This window comes from Canis lupus, chromosome 3 (genome assembly GCF_011100685.1).
Source record: "Canis lupus familiaris isolate Mischka breed German Shepherd chromosome 3, alternate assembly UU_Cfam_GSD_1.0, whole genome shotgun sequence".
Taxonomy (NCBI): domain Eukaryota; kingdom Metazoa; phylum Chordata; class Mammalia; order Carnivora; family Canidae; genus Canis; species Canis lupus.
In genome coordinates, this window is record NC_049224.1 from 58,924,224 (window position 1) to 58,947,656 (window position 23,433).

Here is a 23,433-nt window from a genome sequence, read left to right on the forward strand (position 1 = left end):
TGCCATGTGGCAGGTGACATTCAGGGTACCAAACATGCCCAAATAGCAGAACTCCAGGACATTTCCCCCCCGGGCAAATACCCTGCTCCCTTCAGGCCTCCATTCAGAAGCTTCTGCAGGACAGATACCCCGAGGAGAAGCCTGCAGCCATCTCAGCTGGGAGGTTTGGGAGGTGCCCGGATCTCTGCATCTCTGGGGCAGATCCTCCTCCCACTCTCCTACCTGCAACAGGGCAGGTCAAAGAGCCCAGAACGCAGTGTTTGTGTTATGAACACTTTATGTTAAAGTATGAACAGATACCATATCTACAAAATTTAAGCTTCTGTTCCAATAAACACTCTGTTTTGTTAAAGCTAGAGAGGTACGGAATGTCATGACCTGCACACCAGCCTGCGAGACTGGTGTTTACACGGGGCAATCATAGACGTGGATTTCCTGGTCATCGCCCACGGACACAATCTTTGAGCCATTTCCATTGTATTTTACTCCCCAGACCTGTACATCAAAGAAAAAGAGAAAGCAAAGTTCTCATGCTTTCATTCTTCACGAGCAAACATCCTTCTCTATTCTCACTATACTGAATCTAGAAAAACAGTGAGATGGGGATGTTCTGGTGCTTTCTGAGCCAGTACACTCCAGGGCTTTCCCTTAACCAGGCACCTTGCATTGCTAGGATTTATCATCCCTCCCCTCCCATATTCCACAGTGTCATTTCTAAACCCAAATCAGGATATCTACAAACCTTTCCAGAGTTTCAGGATCTGGGGAGTGACCTTATGCCATGAAGCTGGTACCCATAGGACTGGTGCGGGCTCTCATTTGTGTTTCCAGAAAGAAGGCCCACAACTGCCCTGGGGGTACTGCCTACGGGGAAAAACTGCTCCTCACCTCACTCCTGTGCCCCCATGCCCAGCCCACGAGTCTCTGTTATCAGAGCCTCTGGAGCCTGTCTGTTCTCACAGCTGGACCAGTAGGCATCAAGGAGCCCTGGTTTTACTTGCTATGTTAAGTCAACGGTCATATCTCTTTCCTGACAAAACTGACTCTGAGTGGGGGTTCCAGCCCTGAGTCCAGTGCTTGCACCTGTTAGGCCGACAGCCTTACTTCCACCCAAACACTCCTGAGACCGCATCATACTCTGAGCCACGTGCAGCCAGATTTACTCGCATATGAAATGTTGAAGTCCAGAGGTGAAATATCAAGATTAAATCCCCTCGACTTCATTAGCAGTCATTATTTCACATTAGATGTAAAGAAGCATAAACAATTATATTCACTTCAAGCTGCATTCCAAAGAGGTCATCGGGGCTGCTGGTTGGCTCAGTTGGTAGAACATATGACTCCTAATCTTGGGGTCATGAGTTTGAGCCCCAATATTGGGTGTACATATACATTACTTGAAAAACAAAAATACGATAAAAAACCTGGGATCTTCATAAAAACATTAAAAATATATTAAAAGTCAACTTTTTACTGCCATGGGCATTTTTAAAAGTGACTAGCTTCCTGAAACTTGCTACTCAAAGTGGTTGGGACCAGCAGCATGTGCCCCTCCTGGTGCTGGTTACACATGCAGAAGCCCAGGCCCCGTGCCAGACCTAATGAATGGAAGAGCCCCAGGGATTCCTGATGCAGAGGCACTACATCAGACCACCTTTTCCTTTCACATCCACACGGGCAAAGACAAAAAGTACCCTGGGAGAACAGAGTCACCGCCTCATTTAAAAAGTGAAGCAAAGGGATGCTGGGTGGCTCAGTGGTTGAGTGTCTGCCTTTGACTCAGGGTGTGATCCTGGAGTCCTGGGATCGAGTCCCGCATCGGGCTCCCTGCATGGAGCCTGCTTCTCTCTCTGCCTGTGTCTCTGTCTCTCTCTGTCTCTCTCATGAATAAATAAAATCTTAAAAAAAAAGCGAAGTAAAAAGTTATTAATGTCACTAAAGCCAAACAACCTGTTAAGAATTTATGGCTTTAAGTATGTTGAAAAAAAACACTTCTATGGCCAGCTCCAAAAATGACAAGAGCTGTGTGTGTGAGAAATGGGCACTTCTAAGGAAGGCCCTTCCTGGGCCAGCGGTGGCACACATGCAGTGGCTGCACATGGAGAAGTGCTCCCGGCATGCCCTGGGCACCCTGCACTTTCCAAAGGCACCAAACGGCTGCGTGGCTGGTGCCGTGTTCCCTGGCCCTCAAAGGGACATCACGTCTCATGGCCTACCTAGCCGCCAGCCCATTCAATGTGTGCAGGACACTGGCTGATGGACACTCAAGCAGGTCAAGCAGCAGGTCAGGAGAGGGGACAGGTGTCAGCAGTAGTCAGGTAAGGCTAGCACATCTGCAGGTCTAACCAAAGATAAAGGAACGTGAATGTGAAGTTTGCTGTACCTGATCCTGGTGATCGAAGAAGGTGTGAACACAGGTTCTTGTTCCAACATCCCAAACTTTCACACTTTTATCAGATGAACTGTGTAAAAAAGGGAATATCAGTTTCAAAACAGTTTGTATTCTGGGTTTAGGTTGGAATGAATGTGACCAGAAACCCCACCATCCTTCGCTCCCCTATTCTGCTTAGCTGTGTGCACCGTGGCTGGCCTGAGCCCCACAGGAGCCTCAGACACGTGTGCCTGTTCCAGGTTGGAGGGGGCCTGTGAAAGCTTCCCAACAAAGAGGCTGCCGTAACCTCTGTGCAATGCTAGTAAGCCGGCCATCTCCTTTCTTTACCGTGTGGGCTGCCCTGGCCCTGAAACACCACTTGTACACCGATTTATGTATTTTGAGTTACTGTTGGAACACAGGTATCCCTACAGCAACTGCATGTGGAAGCCTAGATTTATAAGGAAAAACTAAAAATTGAACTATTCTAAGAATCCACCTTTGTTCCAGCTAGGACAACTACCTTCACAACTCAGGCAACCACTCACAAAATCAATGTAGAAAACAGTCTACCTGAATGAAAAAGGGTCGGACCATCTTCAAATTTTAAGGCAACTCACAAAGGACAGTCTTCATTTCCCCAGCATTTAAGAAATGGCTAAGAATCATAAGTACCTGGACACAAAGTGGGTGTCGTCAGGACAAAATGCAACATTCAGCACCCATGATGCATGGCCACTCAGCGTGCCAGCCAAATTGGCATGTTGTCTGAAATGGGAAAGTTTCAAACAAAATGGAAATGATACAAATTTTTACAGGAGCATTAGCACAAAATGTCTGAATTTCCCCCCATAACAGAGTAGGACCCACAGCAAGCTGAGAGCTTCACAGCCCAAAATCAAGAAGGAGAAGAACCACAGGAGAAGAAACTAGCAGGGGGGCTGGCTGCCTGAGGACAGTAGCAGGGTGTCCCTGCCCGCACAGCCGGCACCCCTTCCACCAGGGAGCCAGTGCCTCCTGTCCAACGGAGCTGCTCATATTCACGCTTTAGGACAGATGTGGCATGGACAGACCATTTTAATCAAACCAAGAACAAGACAGGTCTAATTACAAAAGCCATTTTTCACTTTCAGAAAAGTGAAATGCAATCAGCAAAGGCAGGAGAACAATCCTGAGGCCTGACTGCAGCGTGGCGAGGTCCTACATGGGAGAACAGGCTGCAGCCGCACAGAACAGACCTTGGGGGGGGAGGGGCGGGGTCCAAGGAGAGGCTCCTGCTCTGCACTTAGGGGAGACTAGTCACTAGTCCCTCTGGAGCCTGAACTCCCTCTCCAGCTCTTGTTCAGAACCTGCACTTCTGCCACCTTGCTGACATTTTGTCCTCCGTGTTCCTCCACCCCGGTGCAAACCCCCCAGAAAACCCTCACGAGCCCACATGAGGGCACACAGGTGGTCAGGGTTGTGGCACCCACTCACTGCTGGGGCACGGACCAGTATGTCCTGTGCACCCATGGCACCAGACTACTATATTCGGAGGCCATGAGCCAGAGGCACATAGACCACATTGCTGAGTCCAAGCATCAAGGACACAAACACCCTTCAAGGGATGCCTGAGGGTGGAAAAGAACAGTGGGGAACCCTGAAGATATGGGCAGTGCACAGGCTTACAAGAGAGCTGTGACCTGAGGAGAATGATCACTCAACTCACTCCTACACCTGCAGTCAAACCACTAACAGTCCCGGGAGAGGCAGAAGAGTGCAGACTGGATGTTTGTGGTTCTGCCATAACTCTGCACCAGTGACCACCAGTGGTTCCACCTCCTTATCTGTACACACCTTACTTACCTGAAGGAAGTGAAAATCCATGAGCTCCACAAGAGACAGGATAGCTGGAAACAGGCAGGAAGTGCCTGATCCTAGCAGGCAGCCTGTGACATTCTAAGTTCAAGGTCAGGAGTACTGACCTGGGAGCAAAGCCCAGGGCCCTGCACACAAGCCCCCCCTGGGCCCAGGACTCCTTCAAGCAGTGGGATACAGGAAGGGCACTGATACTGGGTGAGAAGCCTCGAGTCTCCATGATAACTTACACATCATAGATCTTGATGTAGCCATCATCTGATGCAGTGACCAGGAGCTGAGAATCCGGGGAGAATGTCAGGGAACGGATAGGCATAGCATGGCCTGAAATTCACAAAGGCCCCTGTCAATCTGGCAAATCACAGGTTCCCCACTGACAGTGAGTGTCCCTTTTAATGACCACAGTCACTGAGCCGCACTGCTTCTGTCAGAGGGTGGGGAGGGACTGCACAGGCTCTCCTGCTAGTGTTCCAGAAACATCCACATAACACAGGCCCCTCCTCCTGGAGCCATTTCTCCTGGGTTCCTTCCCTCATCAGCTTGACCTCAGCATACATGGCTGGTCTGCTATCGACACGGACAAACGAGGAAATATACATGCTGATCCATACGGATGGGCTACAGGATGCTGTCTCCTACTGCATCCCGTATTGTATGGTAAATGGTAAACTAAGCAGGCCCCGTATTTGCTTGGTCAGAATTGCAACTAGTAGGAAGAGCAGAGTAGAAGCCTCCCTCCCAACCATGCTGTGAAGCCGCAGGGCAGGGCACAGGTACTGTGCATTCATCCACCTTCAGGTTTTTGACAAAAAGTCGTTCTTAATCACAACGTTCTGCAGAACCAAACAGGACAGAAAGGAAACACTCACATGACTGAGATACACGGACACATAAACAAGTGAGTGTTCACCAGAACAAGCACGTCCAGGTTCTACTGGACGACCAAACTAGGACCTGGAGGCATTTCAGATTTCCAACCGAGATCACTCTTTTGCAAATGTAAAACTCATTTGTCATTTAGTAGCATTTTAATAAAAGACTAATTCCTCCTTGGTGATCTGATAACCCACTTTACACAAAACAAAATGAGCCATACCTTCCAGCGTGTGCAGAAGTTTTCCAGTTGCAATATCAAAAATATTGATGATCCCATCTATGGCTCCACTGGCCAGATACTTCCCATCAGGGCTCTGTGCAGAGAACATTCGGAGGACATCTGAGACTCTGCGGGGCTAAGCCGTCCCCACCAAACACAAGCAGAGCTGCTACTACAGGCTGTGCCAGCCAGACAGCGGCGGTCACAAGCTGCAAGCGCATAAAGTAGAGTTGGGGAGAGAAGAGAGAGCAAGGGTTCCTTACATATGCAATACTAAGAATGAATTTTCCTCTCGTGTCCAGAGAATATTCCTTTTTCCCACTTTCCACACCAAAAATGTTCACTTTCCCCACATGAGTTCCTGTGGCCAGATACTGGGAATCAGGAGAAAAGGCCAAAGTCCAGGCATCCACTGAACAGAAAAAAAGAAGGAAAAAAATACGGTGAGAAAAAGTGTGACCTTAAGTTTTAAAACTTTTACAATTTTGCCAAAAGATACAGTTTTTAAAAATTAGAAACAATGTCCTGATTCAAAAACCTATGCGTGAAGTTGCTAATTCTTTACCAATTTAGTTTATGGGCTTTTAAAATTTTTGATAAAAATAGGATAATACCAACTGTTAACAAGGATGTGAAGAAACCAAAATCCTCATGTACTGGTGGAAACATAAAATGGTGCAGCCATTCTGAAGAACAGTTAAACAGTTTTCTTTTTAAAAATGTTAATCACCGGGACACCTGGGTGGCTCAGCGGTTGAGCGCACCTTTGGCTCAGGGTGTGATCCCAGGGTCCCAGGATCAAGTCCCACATCAGGCTCCCTGCATGGAGCCTGCTTCTCCCTCTGTTTCTCTGTCTCTCATGAATAAATAAATAAGATCTTTAAAAAAATGTTAATCATTTGGCACTCATCAGGATACGTAGCCTCCTTTACCCCTATCACCTGTGCACAGAGGTGCCCCCACCACACCCCCACACCCCCGCTGGTGACCAGCAGTGTGTCCTCTGCGGTTCAGTTTGTTTCTTGGTTTGTGTTTCTTTTTCTCTTCTTGTTCGTTTGCTTTGTTTCTTAAATTCCACATGAGTGAAACCATATGGTAATTGTCTTTCTCTGACTGACTCATTTCACTCAGCATAATACCCTCCAGTTCCATCCACAACAATGTAAATGGTAGATGTTCATCCTTTCTGATGGCTGAGTAATATTCCATTGTATATATAGACCACATCTTCTTTATTAATTCCATCTGTCGAAGAACATCTTGGCTCCTTCCACAGTTTGGCTATTGTGGACATTGCTGCTATGAACATTGGGGTGCAGTTGTCCCGGCATTTCAACTACATCTGTATCTTTGGGGTAAATACCCAGTAATGCAATTGCTGAGCCATTGGGTATCGCTGTTTTTAACTTCTTGAGGAACTTCCACACTGTTTTCCAGAGTGGCTGCACCAGGTTGCAGTCCCACCAATAGTGTAAGAGGGTTCCCCTTTCTGCACATCCTTGACAACATGTTTCCTGTCTTGTTAATTTTAGCTATTCTCTCTGGTGTATAGTGGTACCTCATGGTGGTTTTGATTTGTGTTTCCCTGATAGCAAGTGATGTGGAGCATTTTTTCATGTGTCTGTTGGCCATTTGTATGTCTTTGGAGAAATACCTGTTCATGTCTTCTGCCCATTTTGTAACTGGATTGTTTTTTGGGTATTGAGTTTTATTTTTTATTTTTTAATTTTTATTTATTTACTTATGATAGTCACAGAGAGAGAGAGAGGCAGAGACACAGGCAGAGGGAGAAGCAGGCTCCATGCACCGGGAGCCTGATATGGGATTCGATCCCGGGTCTCCAGGATCGCGCCCTGGGCCAAAGGCAGGCGCCAAACCGCTGCGCCACCCAGGGATCCCGAGTTTTAGAAGTTCTTTATAGATCTGGGATACCAGCCCTTTATCTGAGATGTCATTTGCATGTATCTTCTCCCATTCTGTAGGTTGTCTTTTAGTTTTGGTGACGGTTTCCTTTGCTGTGCAAACCTTTTTATCTTCATGAAGTCCCAAGAGTTCAATTTTGCTTCTGTTTCCTTTACATTCATAAATGTGTCTAGTAAGAAGGTGCTACTGCCAATGTCACAAAGGTTGTTGCCTGTGTTCTCTAGGATTTTTGTCTCACATTTAGGTCTTTCAACCATTTTGAGTTTATCTTTGTGGTGTAAGAAAATGGTCCGGTTTCATTTTTCTACATGTGGCTGTCCAATTTTCCCACACCATTTACTGAAGAGACTTTTTTCCATTGGATATTCTTTCCTGCTTTGTCGAATATTGATCAAAGAGTTGAGGGTCCATTTCTCTATTCTGTTCCATTGATCTATGTGTCTGTTTTTGTGCCAGGACCATATAGTCTTGATGATTACAGCTTTGTAATATGGCTTGAAGTTTGGAATCGTGAGGACTCTGGTTTTGCTTTGCTTTTTCAAGGTTGCTTTGGCTTTTTGGGGTCTTTTGTGTTTCCAAACAAATTTTACAATTTTAGGATTGTTTGTTCTAAATCTGTGAAAAATGCTGTTCGTATTTGGTAGGGATTGCATTGAATGTGTAGATTCTCCGGGTATCACAGACATTTTAACAATTTTATTCTTCCAATTCATGAGCATGGGATGTTTTTCCATTTCTTTGCATCCTCTCAATTTCTTTCATCAGTGTTTTATAGTTTTCAGAGTACAGATCCTTTACCTTTTTGGTTAGGAAAATTCATAGGTATCTTACTGGTTATGATGCAATTGTAAATGGGACTGTTTTAACAGTCTGACAGTTTCTTAAATGAAAACAAACTTACCAGAATATCCTGCAATTCCACTCCTGGGTATCTAACCCAGGAGAAATGAAAACACATATTCACACAAAGACTTGTGCACAGATGTTCATAGCACTATAGTTTTTACATAGTAAAAATTTGGAAAGCATCCACATGTCCATCAAGTGGTTGGTGCAAGAACAAAATAAGGAACTGCTGATACATGCTACAATGTGGAGGAACCTTGCAAATGTGATGCTACAGAAAGAACGAAGACGTAGAAGACAATACAATTCCACCTACACAACATTTTTCAGAAAGGCAAAACTACAGAAATGAGGAGCAGATCAGTGGCTGCCTGAGGCTGAAGGTGGAGGAGACTCACTCTACATGGACACAAGGGTATTCTCTAAGGCCTGGAACTGCAGTGGTGACCATACAACCCCAGAGATTTACTAAGACTCACAGAACCAAACACAGAGGGCTACCTTTACATTGCAATTATACAAGTGAGAGCTTATCTCAATAAAGCTATAACTAGGAACGCCTGGGTGGCTTGGCGGTTGAGCATCTGCCTTTGGCTCAGGGCATGATACAGGGTCTCAGGATCGAGTCCCACATCGGGCTTCCTGCATGGAGCCTGCTTCTGCCTCTGCCTATGTCTCTGCCTCTCTCTCTGAGTCTCTCATGGATTAAATAAATAAAATCTTAAAAAAAAAAAAAAAAAAAAGCTATAACTAAATCAAGATGTCCTACCACAAATACTCTTCTGTTAAACTAGAATATGACAAAGTATTTACCACAAATTAACAAGGACTGGAAAGAGGCACTGCTGCTTTTAGAAAAATCACCTAGTTTCTAAGTTACACCATTCAGCTTAGTTCATTTCAAGAGCTCTATTCCAGTGTGATTTGTGCATCACACTACTTCCTCAGCTGGATTTGGGGGGGGGGAGGGTCATCCTCTGGACTCCCCTGGGGTAGGGGCAAGTGATGATTTCTATCTGGGAACATGCCACTGGTGGTAGTCTAGCATTTATTTTCTGAGCTACTCAGAACCACTTCAGAGGCCATCCCAAAGACCTCTAGGGGCCTTTGGGGTCAGGGGTTGGAGGCCAGTTGCTATCTAGTTGCTCACTGTCTGCCTGTCCCTTTATCCACATGCACTCTTGTAGAGGAACACACCCCAAGTCTTGCCACCCTGCCCTGACACAACAGTGCTTGTCAGATCAAAGGGAAAGCAGAGAAAGGCTCCCTCCCAAGTCTCTGTCCTCATTCCTGGGAAGAGCTCACATACAGCAGGCCCTTCCCAGCCCACAGGACTGAGAAGAGGCTGCTGTGAGCTGACACATGGCAGATGGCAGGTCCCAGCACAGAGGGCTCAGCACCATCTCCCATGGTTTTGTTTTCTTTTTTTAAGAGTTTATTTATTTACTCGAGAGAGAGAGAGAGAGAGAGAGAGAGCGCGAGCGAGTGAGACAGAGAGGCAGGCAGAGACACAGGCAGAGGGAGAAGCAGGCTTCATGCAGGGAGTCTAATGTGGGACTGGATCCCGGTACTCTAGGATCACGCCCTGGGCCGAAGGCAGGTGCTAAATCGCCGAGCCACCCAAGGATCCCCTATCCCCAAGGTTTTTTAAAACAAAAATCTCGGGTAGCCCTGGTGGCGCAGTGGTTTAGGGCCGCCTGCAGCCTAGGGTGTGATCCTGAGGACCTGGGATCAAGTCCCACGTCAGGCTCCCTGCATGGAGCCTGCTTCTCCCTCTGCCTGTGTCTCTGCCCGCCCCCCCACCCCCGAATAAATAAATAAATATTAAATAAATAAATAAAACAAAAATCTCTTGCAAATTTCAACACACATATTCAAAGGGGTAATAATTTAGTTCTATCACTTTTCTCACGAAATGTTCATTTTTAAAAGGAAATTAACTTCAAGAATGCTCAATTTTTTAAAAAAAAGATTTATTTATTCATGAAAGACACAGACAGAAAGGCAGAGGCATAGACAGAGGCAGAAGCCCCATGCAGGGAGCCCGATGCAGGACTCGATCCCGGGACTGCAGGATCACGCCCTGAGCCAAAGGCAGGTGCTCAACTGCTAAGCCACCCAGGCATCCCATGAGAATGCCCAATTAACCAAGATCTGAAAAAGCTTTTATAATCAATCTCTCAAATAGCTGTTTTTAATCTCTTTACTAATAAATAACTAGAATTTATTCTAACAAGATTATGCTTACTTATTCCTATTGTAATTTAGCTGTTTATTTATTTATTTATTAAAGGTTTATTTATTTATTCATGATAGACAGAGAGAGAGAGAGAGAGAGAAAGAGAGAGAGAGAGAGGGAGGCAGAGACACAGGCAGAGGAAGAAGCAGGCTCCATGCCAGGAACCCAATGTGGGACCCGATCCTGTGTCTCCAGGATCGTGCCCTGGGCCAAAGGCAGGCGCTAAACCGCTGAGCAACCCAGGGATCCCCATAATTTAGCTGTTTACAGAAATAATGGTTACTAGAAAATCTGCTTTGAATTCCTTTCAGTTTAATAAAATATTTCTAAATATTTTTATATTTCCCTGTTAGCTGGTTTACGATATAAAATTTTTAGCATCAAATATCCTGATGCTCAAAATTGAAGGGATTTTTGTTCCCACATTCTAAGCCTATAATTTCTGCACAAAAGGTATCTATCATAATCACTAAGCTCCACCTCGTCACTGGGAGCAGCTCCTTACTCATGGGGGTCCTGCCTGTCTGAGGGCGCGGATGCCTATCCCAAGTGTCCAGTGCAGGGAGCACAGCTGCCTTGTTCATGAGGCCCTCGCCTATGTCCTCACTGCCATCCACATCCTTACATTCCCCGGGATCAGGGATTTTCTCTTTCCCTTTTCCCTGTTATTTGTGGTGGTCCACATCCTCCATGTATTTTCAAAACAGGCACAACGTATGTGTTGTTGTCCCCACACTCATGAGCAGTGTGAGCCTTTGCATGGCTCAGTTGCTCTTTAGCTATTAACAGCAGCACCTGCTTTTACTACCCAAGTACCTGCTGTGCCACAACCAGATTCCTGTCCAAAGAGAAAGTAAATCTAACCCCTTGACGAATCTCTGGACCTTGTTTCTTTCCCAACAGGAACCTTTCCACAAGCACTTGACACACACAGAACCGACACCCAATTGTTTAGGGCACTGGGTGTCAGGGAAGGCAAGCTGCGTACAGACTCATCCTCTCCCTTGAAACCAAGCCAGTACTCATCTCTCCAAGTGCAGCGCACCCAGGACCACAAGATCAGCTCACTGCCCTCAGCATCACAGGTCTGGGGAAGGCTTTGGTGCCCAAGGTAAAAAGGCAGTGACAGATCTGCCTCCTCCTCCTCTCCAGGGCTCTTTGTCTTCATAGGCTTTGGGGGCTGGTCTGGGGCCTCAAGTCCTCCATGAGCGATGTCAGCAGGTAAGAATACAGGCAAAGACAATCACCTGGGAAGTCAGTGTCTGAGTAGCTTTTTCCAAATACATATCCAGCCCACACACCCTGATGATTGCTCAGGGTCTGGGCATGCGTATTCTTTAGAAAAGCTCCAGCGGTAAGTACCATAAACATGAACTATTGCTTCTGAGGGGAAATGCACTCAGTCCCCAAATAATCTAGCTTCCCTATAAACTGTGGGACTATTATTCTTTACAATATAAAGACAGCCTGTATTGGCTACTGAGCATAACCACTGGGAGGCAAGTCCACCTGGGGCTCCAATCAAGGGAATTATGTTCAGGAAACACTGAAGTAACTTTTCTGTAGCCAACCCTCGAAGGGTGTACCAGAGAGGCAAGTAGCTCTATGCTCTCTGGGGGTCATGACCCATTCTGGCCAGATAGCCTCTGGTCGTGAATGCTATGCAGTCATTTACAAGCAGACTGAAGGCTACAAGGAATTCTGAGATGTCGTGTGGTTGTTCCAAGTTAAACCATCCACTGAAACCATTAATTCCTTTCCCCCAGATATTTATCAATGCTGATGGACAAGATTATGCTGTCCTATGGTATTTTAAAAAAAGAAATGTTATTCTAGCAGTTTCATGTCAAATGCTGGGAATCGGGCACTGTAATCATAATTCATAGAGGTTACCATGATACAGATTTAAGACAACACAATACTTTATACTGAAGACTTCTATTAGCCATTGCATGTCAAATCAGACTATGGCAAACCCAGAACCTCCGGACCATCCAAATCCACAGCCCCAAATCGACAATTCTAAAATCTAAAACCTCTGAAAACTCTGAGGTTTTTAATAGGCTTAGCACTAAAATTTACTTGGCAGTAAAACCTGACCTAACGGATGTAGAAACACTGTTTAGTTGCTGAGACATTAATGCTTGGAGGGCACTCCTCCCAAAGCTATTACGTAACATACAGTTCATGCACCCATGTTAATTAGCCCCTCAAATCCAAAAACTTCTGAACTACAGGTGTGGAAAGGGGTTGTGTCTATTATCTTCCTGGCAAGTAAAGCTCTTACCTGGTCCTGCATCTATAGATTTTATCTGTTTGCCATTATCCAAGTCCCAGAGACGAATATGAGCGTCAAGAGAACTGGATGCAGCGATGGGCAGCGTATGGCTGATGTCCACAGACACCACGCCCAGTTGATGTCCCTCTAGACTCCACTGTAGGTCCAGCCTCTCATCACACCTGCAGTGGGGGACAGAAAAATGGGTTTTTGCACAACAGGCTGTACCAGCGCCTAAAATTCTAGGCCCCCATGACCTGCCCCCTCCCATTACCAATAGTCTGTAAAATGCAGACTTGGAGTGGAACCCATGGGCATGAAACACCAAGGGAAGCCAAGTTTTAACTGTGGGACTTTTTTTTTTTCTTAAAGTATAGGCCTTAACATTGAATAAGGGGAAAACGTAGGCTGCCTTTTTATACCATCAGACTGCTACTGCTTTCTTGCCTAGGAAACACGACTCTCCTGATTGCACCTTGGGAGTCCAGAAGCAAAACTGTGAACCCCAATTTCCAAAGCCATAAGGGGAGAGGGCACTCACCACTTCCAGACTTTCACCAGGTCATCCAGGGACCCCGTAACCACCGTCTCAGAGTTTTCTTTCTTGTTAGTCCCCCAGGCAACTGACCAAATGGCATCATCATGGGCTAGAATTAGAAAGCACTTCATTTAAGTCTTCCTGCAATGTCTAAACCGCACAGGCTGAAAGGAAGCAGAAATGCTGCTCCGACAACTCTAAGCTCACAGCCACCTGCTTTAACTGTCTTGCCAAGTGCTTTCCCATCAGTTTCTGTCAGAACTGCAGAGGGACACACGAACACTGGACATTCTGAAAAAGCCTCTTGTCCCAAATCACAGGTTTACCTGGTAGGAAGGGAGTACCAGAGCCATCTATGTCCTTTCCACTTTAGCATACTGCCTGCCTGTGTCACCTGGTTAGAACCAGGGAAACCAGTGGGAAGCCCCTCACCCTCCAAAGACCTAAACTTGGTAAGACTGGTGCCTCAAGGATCCTTGGCAACCAGTAGGCAGTTCAAGTGCAAATAATACAGGTCTGAGAACAAATATCAAGATGCTTGAGCTCTCCAACACAAATGTCTCTTATGCTTCATCAATCAGTAACTACGTTAATTTTATATAATATTATCTCAATTAACCACAACAACCCTATGAAGGGTTAATATCCTCATCCTACAGACAAGGAATCAGAGGCTTAGGGAAGCACAGTAACTCACTCAAAGTCAAAAGCTAAGAAGCATCAGAACTGGGATTTAAACTCAAGCTCTGCTGACTAAAGTCCAGCTTAAATTCCAAGTCCACCAACTGCATATCTGGTGGCCTTCCCTGTCAGGTCTGCAGACCTGGCGCAGGTCCAGGGATGTGGCAAGTGCACACAGAGGCTTTATTCATGCCTTGTAGCAATGATCGAGGAATACCTTCCCAATACGTATTAGGGCCATGAACGGCTGTGGCCTCAGTGAGAATGCCGACCTGAGTCTAGCCTGCTAGCTCGCCACCTGGAAGGCATTAGCAGCATGCCAGGTAGTTGAAGGTAGTTGATGGCATGCCTGACTAGTTAGTTACCCATCTGAGCTAACTTGAAGAATGCGTTTGGCTTTAACTTCAGCCTATCTAAACATCAGTTACCTAGAGTGGAAGAGCTTTTACAATGCCTTTCCACAGGTTCCTCCCGGCTTTGCCCAGCTCTTCCAGGTGTGGTGAAGAAACGGGGCACATGAGAAGCCCAGCGTCCTGGCAAGCTGTGTCCCAGACTACACTGACTGTTCCCCATTCCCATCCCACCTCAGCTACTGCTGCACAGCACCCAGCCCATCCTCCACTTCTACTAAGGGTCACGGTCTGAAGGGGGGAACCATCGTAAAGGCGCCAAGACATGTTCAGAGGCTCTAAGGTTCCCCTTCATCACCCTGGCTACTGAGAAGCTCAGAGCTTCATCTTTCTCAGGTGGGAAAGCTTCCCTCAGACTGCAGCTTCCCAGTCTATTCTGTGACCCCTGCTTTTTCTTTCTAGTTAGTTGTTTGGGGGCTTCTGTTGCTGTTTGCTTGTAAATATGTGTTTTCAGCTGCCCCTGCCATCTCTTGTGCATGTCAGTTCAGCCTTCCAAACACCAGGGACAACAATTCTCACAGATGAGGCTGCTTACCTTGTTCTTGTTTGAAGAGAATACTGTACTAAAAAAGAAGAGATGTCACATTAAACCAACAGTCAGACTTCAGAGGTATCCCCTCCCTCCCTAAAACACCCCCCCGGACCCAGTTGACCACACATTCCCCACTGTAAGCTACTCCGCCATCCTCACCCTGCCCATCCTTGCAAGCTCCCTGATTCCTGCTCATGCCAGATATGCAGACTCAACTACTACACCAGAAAAAAATCAGTTCTTGCAGAAACTGTCCTCTCCTCACCCACTGCTAGGAGACTGATAAATCCTGTGCATTCCCAGCTATGATCACCAGGAGACTCTGCATCCGGGTTCCAGCATAATTTTTGCAGTTGTACAAAACCACATAGTCTGCCTAACCTGTTATCATTGTCCCTAATCTTATGATAAAAATTTCCCCATTTCTGATTTTTGTTTCTTGTTTTTGAAGACATTTTTTTTTTTTTTAATTAAGGACGCTCTACGCCCAACATGGGGCTTGAACTCACAACCCTGAGATCAAGAGTCGCAGGCTCTAGTGACCGAGCCAGCTGGGTGCCCCTGAGTATGAATTCTCCCCAGTCCCTCTGGAAACTGTGGAAATATTTCGATAGGTGAAATCCTCCTCCTGCTGGTGTTGTGCAGCTTATAGTGCCCCCAATTGTCTGGTGATTTGGGCTCAGGGTCACCCAGCACTTTATTTTTTCCACCCAGGACTTTAAAAGCAGAGCAGGAGCAGATGCTAGTTTCCTGACTACATACCCAGACCACATCCTGGGCTTCCACCTGCCAAAGGAACCAAGTGTTATTCTTCCGAACGTCCCCATAGGCCTTACCTGGTTGGTCATTTCCTCAACCAAGGAGGAAGGCTACAGGCCAGACAGTTCTGTGGAGACATGAGGGCTTCAGTATGGGGGTGTCATCAGGACAGAGGCGGATACGGGATAGGGCAACCCTCTGTCAGAGCGGCCCTGACATTCTTCAGTGGATCAGCCCCAAGGACCCTCCACAAGCCCAGCTGGGTGCTACCACCTTCCTTCCCCCTTGGAGCCCAGGGACTCCACTCACATATGCCCCATGCCAAGTCTGACTAGAGAGGGACTGGTCTCCACTGCTTGCTGCTCTTCAGATAAAACCATAGATCCTGCCCACTCGAGCCAACAGGCATGTGAATGAGGTCCACAGCTGCAGACACACATCTCCCAAAATCTTAAAGGACTCAGCTAAGCACAGACTCACTCTAAAAATAGACTTATTTATTTTCTCAGGCTGCAAGGACTCTTGGACTCTTTGTATTCTGTGTGTATGGACCCTCTAGCAGCCTGGTGAAGCCTAAAGCCCCTTCTCAGAGCTTTTAGATGCACGGGGACTACAAAGGGAACCAAGTACACTCAATGCTTGTTGCTTGAGACTCTCCCATTCTCGGAAGGACTAGGAACACCAAACTAGTGAATACTGACCCCACTGCTTCTAGAAGAAATACTGGGTAGGGTCCTGCAAGCTGATTGTAACATTTCTGTCAACCGATCGATACATAAGTTCCTATGCTAACCCCTCAGTAGTGAACTCACTGCCAACAGCACCCTAATTCAAACCTCACAGAAGCTTACTGAACACACGCATTTTCTCTGTACACACCTCACAGCCTGGCACTGAGGAACCTACCACTTTGCACTGTGTTGGAGGCTATTTTAACGGTGATGTCACCAACAAAAAGCACAAAAATGCAAAAATCATGACACTGAATAGACTGAAAAAAGGACCTTTGTCAATGCAAGAAGGCAGCGTCACCTTGTTCAGCCATAGCTGAAATCATGGCAGGCGACTCAAATTTTTCACCACCCTGCACATGTCCACAAAAGACCACAAAAGCTCTCCAAGTATGGATTCTGGGATGACAAATCAAGTATAGCGGGTAGGCAAACTTGCAAACACAGAATCTGAGAATAACCAAGATGAACTGCACACCTAAAAAAGTTTTATCAAAATATGAAAATTAAAGTTGTGATAGCGCAGCACATGTGACTCTTCATCAGCCGGTCAGGCAACAAGGTCCAGCAGCACTTCTGGTAACGCCGTCCTTTCAGAGTCTGATGAGCTTTCACAACATCCGAGGATTGGGGAGTATCTATGATTTACTACTGCGGACAAAGTCACGCTGTTGCTACTGGGGTTTGTTGCCTACCTTCAAACTTGGAGGAAATGCTAAATTTCCATCAAAATGCAGGTTTTCTTCTCATCCACACTCGTGCCCCCTTGATTCCATCCAGGGACAGAGGAGACGGAACCACTAAGGCCACTAGGAAGGTTTCCCAAGGCTAATAGGTAAAGGCTTTCTAACTAACCCTCCTCTGTGTCGTGTGAAGTCCGTTGTGGCCCAAGTGCAGGGTCCTGCCCGGGGCGGGGAGGCAAGGCGAGCGGGCGCGGGCTCTCCGCGGTCCCGTTACCACGTCCACCCCGTGACCGCCCCAGAGGGCTCACGGAAGCCCCCCGCCCCCCGCCCCGCCCCGCCCCGCCCCAGCACCGGCAGCAGATGAGTGCACACCTCGCGGCCCGGGGCCGTCTCTGCCCCCTCCCCGGGTCCATGCCGGCTCCGTCCCTCAGGTCGCTGACCCCGCGCTCCACGGGGCCGGCAGTGAGCAGAGGCCGGCCGCTGCCTGCAGCCGCCCGGGGACGGGAGGCTCGCTCGCGGGAGGACTCCGCGGCCCGAGCCCCGGAGCACGGCCCTCTGCCACCCCTCCCGCAGAGGCACAAGCGCCCCTTCCAGCCGGCACAGAACGTTCCAGGACGTCCTCCCGGGCCCCGCGCACCCACACGCTGCCAGGGCGGAGGCATCGCAGGAGCCCCCGGCGCACCCTCGCTTCCCCGCTGCCGGCCCCGCTGCCCCGGAGACCCCCCACCCCAGCCCCAACCGCCGGGCACGTCCACTCACCGCCGCCCTGCCGGCTGCACAGCCGCCACACTTGTGACGTGCGGCTCGCGGCGACCGCGTCGCGCAGCTATGAGCCGGGGGGCGGGGCACCTGGCAGCCCCGCCCCCGCCCCAGGGCGCAGGCGCGCGCCGCAGCGCCCCCTACCGCCGCGCGGCCGCGCTGCCCCCAGCGCCCGCCCTGGGCTCCGGGCTCCCGGCTCCCGCCTCCCGCATCCTGGGCGTCCGCGGAGCTTCTCCTCCGCCTGACCACTTCCGAGGCCCAGTTGCTGAAGGAAACGGCCGTGACCGTGACGTAGTTTTGTTTTTCAAACTGAAGGTCACAGCCGGTGTGTGCGACAGCTCTAGATTTCCTAGGTTGTGACCAGCATTTCCCCCGCCCCCAGGTCACTCCGGGACCCCAAGCGAGGGCCTCTCGGGCTCAACACTTCTCACCTAGCAAATGGGGTGGAGAGCAGGACCCGCGCTGACCTGGTCCTCGCAGCACCTGATCCTCTCCCGGGGTCACCTGACCCCGCAGCATTGTACCCCCCACGGAGGGAGATGGGGGCCACCTGACCCCACCTCAGTGGGTGCAAGGAGATGGGGGCTGCCGGTCCCTGCAGCAGTGTCCCCCCTGGGAGAGGGAGACAGGCGGGGTGAGGGGCACTGGTCTCCACAGCAGTATCCCCTCCAGGGGTAGAGGGAGATGCAGGGCCTCGGGCTGTCTGGGGGGCAGCCCCTGACCGGCCAGCCCTGCGTCAGTCAGCCCCAGGGACAGATTGCCATCTCTCCTGATTAAAACTGGGGTAGAAGGTGATGAAAGTGAAGTGTGGTCACTGTGGATGCGAGCCCCAAAGTCTCCCCGAGTCTTCTTTTCCCTGGAAGTTAGAGCTTCATAGGGTCTAGTTCATTAGGACCATCTGCAGGTGTACCATCGATTCCAGGAAACTGTTAGGCCATACAACAGTTTATTCATACAACAACATAAAGTTCACCTTTGGAGGCTTTTTGAGGAGGGTGTGTGGCCCAGAACTTGGCTGGAAACACACACTGTTCCCCCAGGGTCGGTTGTCTGGTCCTCAGGAATTCCTTGCATGACTCCTGGGCCACAGAAATTTCATCCGGCCCCAGTGGATCCTCTGCATGTCACTAGTTTAGGAAGTTTGGGTCAAAGTGAGCAGGCTTCAAGACATCCCAAATTACCAAAATCTTATGTGGTGCCTCTTAAGAATCAGGCTATTGCTGTAACCATTCTGGATATATTTGACCACAGGATGTTTGCTCCTAAAGCCAAGAAAGAATGTACAAATCATACCTTTAGGCCAGGTGAGCTCGTCTTCAAACTGGGGACAGTTCTCATCACGTTGACCCACATGCTGAGTGGACCCTGTTCAGGTACACCCCACAGAGTCAAAGCCACAGAAATCCCCCCTGCAGTCATGGGAACCAGTTCCTAACGTGCAGAAAGGTCACAACAGTCTGCAAAGCACTGGCTTTTAGCGGAGAAATCATGAAGAATCCCCCACCCTTCTGCACAACCAGTGCCTTAGTTTGGGCCAATCTGGCCCCCCCTTTTTTTATTGGCAAAGTTTGTGGGTTTCTCTGGTTTTTGAAAATAGACTGATTATATATATATATATATAAAAAGACTGATTATTATGTGGCCACTCCCAAACCAAGATAATTGGACCATCTTTACTTTGACTTGTAGTTTTGAACATAAAGAAGCATTTTTGAAGTCTCCCACTCAAGAATGCTAAAACTGAGGTCATCAAATTGCCTCCAAAGATATAAGTAAGTGAATTTTAGTTTTTATGATTTGAACTTATGTGGATACTTTTTCCTTTTCTGCACATTAACTGGAAATCCCCCACCTCTAGATTATTCTTTTTTCTTTTAAGGATTTTATTTATTTATTCATGAGAAACACAGAGGGAGAGGCAGAGAGAGAAGCAGGCTCCATGCAGGGAGCCCGATGTGGGACTTGATCCCAGGACCCCAGGATCACGCCCTGGACCAAAGGCAGGCGCCAAACCGCTGAGCCACCCAGGTATTCCCACCTCTAGGTTATTCTAAAAGCACACTGATCACTTGAATGTCTTTTCCCTGTTGTCAGAATACTAAGGCTTTCACCCTTCTGTTTGCTTGCTTCTAAATCTGCTACTATTAAAAAAATAAAATAAAACAAATCTGCTACTATTCATTTCCAATTGATGCAAGCTGGGTACTAACTCAGTTTATGTCAGGCATTATGGTTGTGAAAAAAATCAATTAATCATTTCCCCAAAATCACATAGAATAGATCAAGAAAAAATAGCACAGAATATGTAAGAGTGCATCATGTATGGTAAAACTACGTTGAATAAACAACCCATTTCGTGTACGCAGTCAATGCACTGCAAAGGAAAATCTATTTCTTGCTGTGAGTTGTGCCAAGAAGTTTGGAAATCATTGAAATAAAGGCTTTCTAAAGACTTTCCAGCTGTGTGATTTTATAATTGTGTTGGAACTCCATTCATTTAAAAAAGATGTGTTGTGGCCGTTTTCACCCCTGTGCTGCCAGAGCATCACCCATGGGGTCACTGGCACAGCCTAAGCAATGGTACTGTGACACAGGGTGGGTGGCATTTGTGGGGCCGTGGACACCTTTGGCATCTCATGAAGTCCCAGAATCCTTTCTCAACATAACGTATATAAATGTATAAAATAAGGTGCATAGGTTTACAAAAGAAATGGGTTGTATCAGAAAAGATCTGGAAATATTTGTTGAACAGTATAAGTGCTGCTTTATTCCTGAAGCAAGTGGAAGAACTGTGACTGAGGAGTAGCAAGGAGCGTACACTCTCTCACATTATCTGCAGTGGCTCTAAAGTGATGGGAAGTATCTATGGTTTGTGCGGGACAAAGTCGCAGGAACTGCTAGCACTTCTGGGGCTCATTGCTTCCACTCATAACATCAGAAGCGTTGCATCCTAGGTGGAGGGCAAAGAAAGTAAAGGTGTAGTTATCATCCACCAGTGCTCCCAGCTCGCCTGAACGCCTGTGGCAGAGCAGGGGCAGGTTGGGCAGGACTGCTGTGGCCAGTGGCAGGACCCTGTTGCTCCTTCTCCAGCTGGTCAAGGGAGGCTAAGCTGGGAAGTCCCTGGACAGGGCTTTCCACCCTGCAACTAGATCCTTGGGCCACCGTCTTGGGGTCAGAGGTGCAGGCAGGGGAGCCGGCAGCCTGGGGCTTGACTGCTGCTGACCAGAGGGTGGCAGTCACTGCCTGCTCACAGTCACTTGGCTGATCCCTGCTCAGCTCTCCAGACCCCAGAGGCAGGAATGCCCCCCTCCCTCCGGTCATTCCGGGACCCCAAGTGAGGGCCTCTCAAGCCTAACACCTCTCACCTAGCAAATGGGGTCAAATACCATCACCGTAACTGCTGGTGGTTTCAGTGTGGTTCCCAGCGTCACCTGGAAGCTTGTTCAAATGAAAAGTTCTTGGGCTCCACTGCAGACCTGGGGGTGGGCCCAGCAACCTGGTCTTAACGTGCCCGGTGATTGTGATGGGGGGCAAGGGTGAGAACCACAGCTGTTCCCCAACCCCCCTCCCCTCCCGGCGAGGAGACAGAGGCAAGACAGGCACCACCTGGCAGTGTAGCAGCTCCACCATGCCTATAGCGCGGAGGATGGAGCCCCCTGGCCTGTGGGTGCCCCACCATGAGCCTTGCAGGTGCTAGCAAAGAGACCCCCCCCAAGGGGGTGAGGGCAGGACCAGGGCAGCTGAGGTCTCCCCATGCTCTACACACCCCTGGCTAGAGGGCTGGAGCCCCTTCCTTGCATTGAACAGTGATTCAGGGCAGATCCCGCTGTGCTTTGTTGGATTTGATTCACCAGCTGCTGGCCTGTCCCCTGCCACAAGCTGCCACTGTCCCCTGCATGGGGATTCACATGGGAATCCCATGGAGCCTCTGCTCCCAAGGAGTTCCCGGAGACTCCTGCCAGGACTCTGGACCCCCTTACCCAAGGGTCAGTCTTCTGGTCAGAGATGCCCCCTTGACCCCCGAACATCAGAGGCCTGGCAGTTCTGTAGCCCCACGTGGAAGAGAGAAGTTGGCACAGAGAGAGCAGCTAGTAGGGCTGAGGCAGAGTGGGGCCTAGCAGCCAGGCCGCGTGTCCCTGTGCAGGGTGCCTTGCTGCCCCGGAGGGCTGGAGCCCCGCCACCAGCACCTGCAGTGCCTACACTCCTCGGCAACAGGAATAAGGCAGTAGTGGACTCTCCCACCCTGGGGCCAGAGTCATGGGCCCAGTGGGCGCCCACCTGTTCTGGGGAAGTACAGAAGTCCTGCTGTGCCATCTGCACTGTGACTCTCTGGGCATTGCTGGCAAAGTCAGGCCAGGAGAACAGGCCACCTGAGGGAGGGTGAGGACAAAGAGCCCCCAGATGTGCCTGCCGAGGAGGCTGGGCCCCAGGGTGGTGGGAACTTAAGTGAGGGGCAGTGAGCCAGTGGCATAGCTGGGGCTGGGAGCAGAGATGGCCAGGTGGGCGTGCTGAGTGGGTGGAGAGGGTCCACCTGGTGCTGAGAGGCTCAAAGGAGAAGCAGGGCCCCCTCTGTGTGCTGGTAAGTGTTCAGTAACAGGGGAAAGGCCAGACCTGGTTGACAGCATATACCAGTTTCTGTGGCATGGGTGCAGCTCCTGGGGACAGCTTCAGGTTTCCGCCCTGCTGTCGCAGACTACATGGTCGCCAAGACCTTCAGAGTCTGGTTGTGTGCCTGCGCCAACCCCCCCCAGCGGTTCCAGCACATTCTGGAGCTGTCAGCCTCAGCCCTGCATGCATTGGGTGAACACACCCTGCAAGGTCCACCCCAGAGGCTGCCAGGAAGCAGTGTCCTCTGGGGAGAGCTGGGGATGGTGACAGCAGGGTGGGCGTGAGGGGCCGTGAAAGCACTGGGAAGGCAGGGGCTTCCATTGGCAGAGTTGGGGGCAGTCAGAGGATTGAGAGCAGCACTGCAGGGAAAACTGACCAGATGGCCTCACCTGGGGGCTTGGGGAGGAGAAGTCACCACCAGAGCTTTCCAGCGGAAGCTGCCACCCCTTCCTGCCGCTGCTCAGGCTTCACCTCCCGCCAGGACAAGCAGGTGCTGGTGCCAGGCCCTAAGCTCCAGGAATCCTGCCTCGGACGCCATGGTGAAGGGCATCAGGGACAGCCTGGCTGCCCAGCACCACTCCCTCCCACACCCTGATCTCAGGGACGAGGACTGAGCCAGGGTCTCCAGCCAGAGGTCTGGCTTTCCTCCTGGCACGGCTCCCCAAACTGCCCCACCAAACCGTTAGAGATTCTGAGCCGGAGGGGCCCTGTCCTGTCCTGGGGGGCCCTCCCCTGGCCCTGGTCTCCTCGTCGGCTTGTCCAGCGAGGACCCACCTCAGCTGCTCCGGCCCGGACCGCCTCATGTGCCCCATGTTGCTCAGGACGGTCTGTGTGCATCACATCATGTACTATTGGCCTCACCTCTTAGCCTGGCCCCACCCGAGGTCCCTGTATGGGTTTCAGCCAGCTTGGCCCATGCGATAGCCACCCCACCGCGAACCTCTGCCAGTCTTCCTACCTGGAAATCCACTGCACACTCACCCACACGACCCCGGGGTGGCCTCGGCCAAGGGGGGATAGAAGTCATGGGGACTGTTCCCCCTGGGTCCCTGAGGGGCAGTTCTGGGACCCCCATCACAGGGCTCTGGGGAAAGTCTGGCAGCACTGGGCCTAGCTCAGCCC

The 23,433-nt window shown here is 49.4% G+C and overlaps 1 protein-coding gene across 1 annotated transcript; it reads right to left on the bottom strand.

The window, feature by feature from the left end:
• Positions 1–259: 259 nt before the first annotated feature.
• Positions 260–17,786, bottom strand: WDR61 (WD repeat domain 61). The gene is made up of 11 exons (XM_038533055.1): positions 17,704–17,786; positions 15,608–15,657; positions 14,775–14,802; positions 13,152–13,257; positions 12,620–12,792; positions 5,588–5,736; positions 5,325–5,418; positions 4,459–4,552; positions 3,047–3,139; positions 2,384–2,462; positions 260–495 (listed from the first exon to the last, which is right to left on the bottom strand). The coding sequence occupies exons 2-11, from the start codon at positions 15,617–15,619 to the stop codon at positions 406–408; spliced, it is 918 nt and encodes a 305-aa protein (XP_038388983.1). The 5' UTR covers positions 15,620–15,657; positions 17,704–17,786; the 3' UTR covers positions 260–405.
• Positions 17,787–23,433: the final 5,647 nt, after the last annotated feature.